The sequence below is a fragment of the Penaeus vannamei genome, chromosome 23 (genome assembly GCF_042767895.1).
Source record: "Penaeus vannamei isolate JL-2024 chromosome 23, ASM4276789v1, whole genome shotgun sequence".
NCBI lineage: Eukaryota > Metazoa > Arthropoda > Malacostraca > Decapoda > Penaeidae > Penaeus > Penaeus vannamei.
The window spans coordinates 30,066,518-30,074,017 of record NC_091571.1 but is presented as its reverse complement, the minus strand read 5'-3'; the positions used below and the strand labels follow the sequence as shown (position 1 = coordinate 30,074,017).

The 7,500-nt window shown below is 46.8% G+C and overlaps 1 protein-coding gene across 16 annotated transcripts in view; it reads right to left on the bottom strand.

Annotated features, from left to right (window-relative positions):
* LOC113804292 (multiple PDZ domain protein) overlaps positions 1 to 7,500 on the bottom strand; it is a gene marked incomplete at its 5' end in the record, with an annotated part of 877,687 nt that overhangs the window by 492,470 nt on the left and 377,717 nt on the right. For all 16 annotated transcript variants that reach the window (XM_070137891.1, XM_070137892.1, XM_070137893.1 and 13 more), the window contains 1 exon segment: positions 281 to 438. In XM_070137891.1, the coding sequence (XP_069993992.1) occupies positions 281 to 438 (158 nt within the window).

Below are 7,500 nucleotides of genomic sequence, written 5' to 3'. Positions count from 1 at the left end.
GGAACCTTGTCCTCTTGCGTGTTTGCAAATGCCCGTGAAATTTGCACCAAACACCCATTAATCCCCAGCTCCAAGACACCAATAACTAAACTAAACTCGCATCGTATTATTACAAGGTTCAAAAGCAAGAGAGTTTGCATCAGTTCGCATCAAAGAAAGCTCTTCCCCTCCCTCTTCCCTCCCCTCCTTCCCCTTGCCCTTCCCCCCTCCCCTTCTTTCTCCCTATCTTCCCTAACTTTTCCCTCTACCCTCCCTCAAAAGCGAGTCGGGTGCATCTTACCATGTCTGTCGCGTTGGGTTCTTGCGGCTGAGCAGTCACTGAGGCGGAGGACGGTTGTTTCTCGTGTTTCTGAAGGGGCTGGTCCTGCTCGAGGGAGGCGAGGCTCTGGTGCTGCTTCTCCAGGGGCGGTGCTCGGGCCACCACCAAGTCTACCAGGCCTGTTCAACAAAGAGAAAAAAAAAAACAAATTAGTTATAATGGAAGGCAACAAAGGATAATCTAGCAAAGGGGTATTATACGCTCTGTTGTAATAGGTTGTGTTGGGTTTACAAGTGTATGTGTGGTGCGTAGCCATATGCTCAAAGCTGTTGCTGTGTATGTGTTTTGTATGTAGCATCTTATGAGAATAGATAGATTTATATCCCGCAATCAGTCGCATTATCCTTAACAAAACTACAATGAATTTCTCTTCGTATACTAGAAACATTCAAATGTTACTTGGTAGATTAATAAACCGCGTTGCCAGTTCATTATCTTACTAACAGCGTTAACACATTTAGCCGACAAGAAAATTAAATCTGGTCTCACCGGATATAGCAACCGTAAATTGTCGCCTTGAGTACGTGTCACTTATGCCATCTTGTTGTGGCAATGTTCTCTATTAGTATGGGACACAAAATCATCAAGGATCAGTTTTCATTCGGAGGTAACACTTGCACCGTCTTCGAGCGAGATCAAGGGATGGGCCTGAGCTACTATTTGATAAATGAGCGATACGTTTTAATCTCAAACTTACGAGAGGCATTGTTCATACCAAGAGATGCATGCTAGGTCATTCATTAAACACACACCGCCTAGTGACTTACAGGGAGAGCCATTTATCAAAAACGTGTCAATTTTACGATAAAACTTCTGATATATTAATGAGCACAGTCCTTGCTAAAGTGCTTCTATTTATCAAGGGAAGAAGATACTTTAAGAAAACACCGAGATCATACATCACCCCCCCAAAAAAGAAAATAATAATAATCTGCAATAATGCGCCCACAAATATGCGCTACCACAGTTGTACATATTCTCAGTCAAATGTTCCTTATTTCATTGGCGCTAAAAGACACGAGACGTCGTTTGTCTGAGTAAATAATTCAGATCATCCTTTGAGCTACACGCGGACTCTAATAATCTTCCCTGTACCGCCCTGTATATAGTGAAACGATCAGAATAGCGAGACATTTACTGCCGTGCGACACACACCCGAAAACAGTCAGTCAAAGCAACCTGTCACGAAACGGCGACTGAGGCTATTCGCAGGAAAAAAATAACACCGTCGGAAGAGTTATTTCCCTACATGGCCAGGGGCGAGAAGTATCTGAACACGCTCTCAAATAGAAAGCGACCCTCGACTCTAAAATGCTGTATGGGGTACGAATTATGGCTAACAGTTATTGTCCAAACACATGATACATACACACACAAACAAGCATACAGACTCTGATACCACATATAAATGTGGGGACTATCCACACAAACATACAGATACACATATATACATACATTCATATATTACAAACACACGTAAATACAGCACACCCACGTAAATATGTACACTCATATATTTCTCTCCACAAAACCAATACCGCAAAGAGGACGCCCCGCCCCCATACATAACGGAACGCCCAAAGCAGCCGCTTTTTCCATGGCACTCCAAAAGCAAAACAAAACGAGACAGTAAGACCCGCTGAAAGAAACGAAGACCACGGCCGCAACAACAACTCACTCCGCACCCTCAAAAGTTCGAGGCACCCGCCCTACCTGCTTTCTCCTTAAGTATCTGCTTTCCATTAAGCAGCAGGGAAGGAAAGGCAAGAAAGAGAGAAAGAAGGAAAGAGGGAAAGATAGAAAGATGGAAATATGGAGGGGGTAAAGAAAGAAAGAAAGGGAGAGAGGGAGAAAGAGGGAGAGAGGGGGAAAGAGAGAGAGAGGGGGAAAGAGAGAGAGAGGGAGAAAGAGAGAGAGAGGGAGAAAGAGAATGAGAGAGAATGAGAGAGAGAGAGAGAGAGAGAGAGAGAGAGAGAGAGAGAGAGAGAGAGAGAGAGAGAGAGAGAGAGAGAGAGAGAGAGAGAGAGAGAGAGGGAGAGGGAGAAAGAAAGAGAGAGAGAGAGAAAGGGGGGGAAGCGAGAGAGGGACTGGGAGAGGGGGTGACAGACAGAGATAGCCAGAAAGGGCTTTCATCATTTGTCGCTGTTAAAAAAAAATCTGTGTCTACGGTTTGTGCGAGGGTCTTCCTGTGGCATACCCCCTCCGGACGCGCCAAGGGAGACATGCCAACTGTCATACCCACGCGGGACATACCGAATCTGCCTGCCCTACATGCCAAACGTTGCCTCGCTCTATGACGTTATAATGCACTAAACAGGGTGAAAGTTTTAAAGTGAAGCTGCTCTGATCTTAATTAATTATTCAATTGGGTTGTATATTTTCAATATCAGCTTCTATAAAACATGAAAATCGTATCTATATGTATATAAATGTATGCATGACCGCGTCCTCATACATATTTGCACTTGCATGAATGTGTGTATCTCTGCAAGTGCTGTTGCTACTCTTATATGGATGAGTATTTTTATGGCCATGCAGTATGTGAGCATAAATCCATGTGTACTAGGCACACATATATACCTGTGCATTTGTGTGTGCAAATGGGTGGGGGGGGGGGGGGACTGAAGAGAGGGAGGGAGAGAGAGGGAGAGAGAAAGAGTGAGAGGGAGGGGGGGAGCGAAAGGGAAAGGGAAAGGGAGAGGGGGATGGAGAGAGAGGGGGAGAGAGTGAAGGAAGGAGGGAGGGAGGGAGGGAGGGAGAGAGGCAGAGGGAAGGAGAGAGGAGAGGGAGAGGGAGAGGGAGATGGAGAGAGGGAGAGAGAGAGAGAGAGAGAGAGAGAGAGAGAGAGAGAGAGAGAGAGAGAGAGAGAGAGAGAGAGAGAGGGGACACACAGAGAGGGAGAGAGAGAGAGAGAGAGAGAGAAAGAGAGAGAGGGGGGAAAAGAAAAAAAAGAGAGAGAGAGAGAAAAAGAAAAAGAAAAATGAGAGAGAGAGAGAGAGAGAGAGAGAGAGAGAGAGAGAGAGAGAGAGAAGGGGGGAAGAGAAAGGGACAGGGAGAGGGAGATGGAGGGAGAAAAAGAAAGAGAGAGAGAGAGAGAGAGAGAGAGAGAGAGAGAGAGAGAGAGAGAGAGAGAGAGAGAGAGAGAGAGAGAGAGAGAGAGAGAGAGTGTGTGTGTGTGTGTGTGTGTGTGTGTGTGTGTGTGTGTGTGTGTGTGTGTGTGTGTGTGTGTGTGCACATTCTTATTCGTCTCTGTGCGTATATACAATAAGTCTTCTTTTGTGTGTTTGCGTACGTTTTTGCGTATGCGTGTACGAATGCGCTCGCATGCCATCACATCATAAGCATGCGTATATATTCATATGAAATATGAATGCTTCATGATTCACGAGTGAAAAACGAGTGTTTGCGCTAGCCTCGGTCGGAGGGAGCGAGCGCTTCTACAAATATACAGTAATTAGCTTTTGAATAATGACGTGTTATCGATAAAATCTGATTCATAAAACTAACTCTTTATTCATTAGCCGTTGTCCAGCGACCAATTAAAATACAATCAAACACAGCAGTAGGCGGACGTTTTCTTTATTTGAGACACGTGATGAACGCTTGGGTCAACACGGGAATGACAGGCACTCATGCTCTTGCACGAAGCCTGCACGCATACAATTGCATGCAGAGGTCAACGGGGACACACCCATCACAGAACTCCCGATATACACGCAGGTGATTAATCTACACATCAGTCCCCACCCCAATACCCACACCTTCGCAAATTTCCACACTTCCCTCCGACAAGCTCCACGACCCCGCTCTAGAGCAGCTGTTTGCAAATCTTCAGGTATTCTAATTAAAAGTGTTTCGGCTCTGTATACACAGCCGGCCTTGCAGCTCCCAAGGGAAACGGGCGACGCACCAACAGCAGAGCGAGTGGCAGTCGAGGGCAAGTCGGGTCACATAATTGTCCGAAACTTGAAAGCGTCTTGCTAAGAGGGGAGGGGAGGGGAGGGGACGGGAGACGAGAGGGAGGGGAGAGGAGGGGAGACGAGGGTGGGAGGGGAGGGGATGGAAGAGATGGGTAGGGGATGGGGGTGCTGTTGATTTACTTGTTTATGAGGAGTACGGAAGGGTCTTGTTCAGGTTGCACGACTTCGACATGCGACGTGGAGGGTTATGGCTTTTCTGTCACTCGCGAGCTGATTCTCTAGCTACATTTAGTACCTTTGCATCGCGTTCATGTAGGAAGATACAAGATGAGTAAGTACGATCACAGAGAGAGATAATATACAGAGAGATTAAAAGATGGAGAAATGGATGGAGAGAAGGGCAGAAGATGGAAAGAGTAGGGAAAGGTGGAGGAAGGGTTAAAGATAGGAGGGAAGGTTTGAGAGGGAGAAAGGGAAGGGAGGAGGATCAGAGAGAAAGAGAGAGACGGAGGTAGAGGGAAAGAGAGAGAGAGAGAGGGAAAGAAGGGTAAAGACAAACAAGGAAAAAACATACGTGTCTCATCACCGAACACTGGAGCGAAAGCGAAGTCAAGCACAGGCACCGTTGACCACAATAAAGTTAAGTCGACTGGCGATCAACACTGCACATGCTCGCACGCGTCCCATTACACATGGCGACTCCCAAGCTGTTTTTAGCCCCTTCGCGCCCCTCTCCTTCCCCTCCCCTTCGCCCTCCTTCCTCTTCCCCTCCCTCCTCCCTCCTCCTTCCTCTTCCCCTCCCTCCTCCCTCCTCCTTCCTCTCCCCCTCCCTCCTCCCTCCTCCTTCCTCTTCCCCTCCCTCCTCCCTCCTCCTCTCCTCCTTCCCCTCCCCCTACCCTCGTCGTGCCCCAGTCCATTTCATACCCAGGGGACCCTTCTCCACCCCTCGCAAGACCACCTCGCACACGTTCCTCACACGAATGCCCCGAGTCTAACCTCACACTTCCGTCGTAATATTTTCCCTGAAGTATGGTCATTCGAAATCTATCAAACAGCAAAATAACTCAAGTTGGGCATGATTTACACTTATGGTAATGATGATAATAGTTTATTTCAAAAAGGCTCGAGAGATTAAAATTACACAATGCTAGAACAAGAAGAGCTGGTACAAGTGTGTACATTTGTCATTAGTATATATGTGTTTATATGCATGAATTCATGAATTTAATGTTTAAATGCTCCCGTCCGTGCGTGCATGTGCGTATGTATATGCATACTTGTGTGTGTTAGTAAAGTGTGTAAGCGCTTTTTTCCCCATCTTTCCTTTTATTTTTATATTCTTTAGCAAACGCACATGGAGACAAATGCTCAAACTTGCATCTTTATGCCTGTGATATCTGCCATCCGTCCATAAAACAGACGAGCAGACAAAAAACAAAAGTAAAACTTCCAGTGCATTTTTGTTATTTTTGCCAATTCTTATACATATATTCCATGCAAAACTCTCTTTCTGCACAATCGACTCCTGTTGCCGGGAAAGTTGCGTCCCGCTGCAGGGGATATTGTTCTAACTTTTGCGCGCCTTTCGCTGTTAAACTTTCGATACGAAGATGTGGGACAAGATTTTTTTCATGATATGGGATGCGGTTTGGTTGTTGGTCCTCGAGTGAGACATTTCTACTTTAAACGCCCTGCCTTTAAGAATTCCCTCTAAAAGGAACTTACAGCTTAGTATTCATTCCGCGTTCTTTCGAAAGGAAGAAGAATCCGGGGCAGGCTTTCCACCTTCAAAGCCGCGTTCTTCACCTTCTATGAATATGGAACAAAAACGAAATAAAAACTTCAAAGAATTTCAACTCGCCGGACTCCCTCGCGATCCACAAGGAATCCCCAGAGCAGCCTCTCCGGCCGACACAACGCACGGCCAGTACAAGGATTATCAATCACTGCGCACCTCTGTCTCGCCCTTCACACGGTCCTCCCTCAATTTCTGTGTTTCGCCTTTTTTTCTTTCGTTTGTTCTCTCTTCTCTTCTCCTGTCCTCCCTCTCTTTCTCTCCCTTCCCTTCTCTTGCTCCTCTCCTCTTTCCCACGTCTCGTCTCGTCGCGTCCCGTTACGTCCTCTCCTCTGTCCCCTTCTTCTCTCTCCTCTGTCCCCTTCTTCTCTCTCCTCTGTCCCCTTCTTCTCTCTCCTCTGTCCCCTTCTTCTCTCTCCTCTGTCCCCTTCTTCTCTCTCCTCTGTCCCCTTCTTCTCTCTCCTCACCCCTTCTTCCTCTTCCTCTTCCCCTTCCTCTTCATCTCTCCCTCCGACAGAGCCCGGCAAGGGAAAGGAAGACACCCGATTCAATAAAGTTACCCAACAAAATATCGAAGCGAAAGGAATATTCTACAATAGGCACGTGCTCCTCCCCTTCCCTGCAAGGCGCTGGGTCCTTTTCCCTGCGTTCTGAAAGTTCATCTCGCTGTTCTTTCTTCCTTTCTTTCTTCTTCTCTCTTTTTTATCCATTCATTTCTCTTGCCCCGCCCACTCTGTACTTCCTCTCCTTTCTTTGTGATCTAATCCTTGCGTTCCTCAAGCATATCCTTTCTCTTTCTCCTCCTTGTTTCTTTCTTCCTTTATCGGTATCCCTGTTTCTCTACCCCCTCTCTTCCTGTCCCTTCCTCCCTGTTGATTTCCCTGTCCCTTCCTCCCTGTACCTCTCTCTGCCCCTCCCTCTCTGTTCCTCTCTGCCCCTCCCTCTCTGTTCCTCTCTCCGCTCCTCTCTTTCTGTTCCTCTCTCTGCCCCTCCCTCTCTATCCCTCTCTCTGCTATTCCCTCTCTGTCCGTCTCTCCTCCTCTCCCTCTTATTCTCCCTCTCTCTCCCCCCTCTCTCGACTTATCCCCAAAAAAGGGCTAAGAGAGATTTCATCAGGTTAATTCCACATCAGAATCGGATGCCAATGATGAAAAGACATCGCATAATCGGATTATATTTCTTTATGAACATTTGTAATTTGTCACAGAATCAGAGTGTGTGTGTGTGTGTGTGTGTGTGTGTGTGTGTGTGTGTGTGTGTGTGTGTGTGTGTGTGTGTGTGTGTGTGTGTGTGTGTGTGTGTAAATGAGTGAGTGAGTGAGTGAGTGAGTGAGTGAGTGAGTGAGTGAGTGAGTGAGTGAGTGAGTGAGTGAGTGAGTGAGTGGTGAGTGAGTAATTAAGTAAGTGAGTTAGTGAGTAATTGTGTGAGTGAGTGAGTGAGTGAAAGAGAGAGAGAGAGAGAGAGAG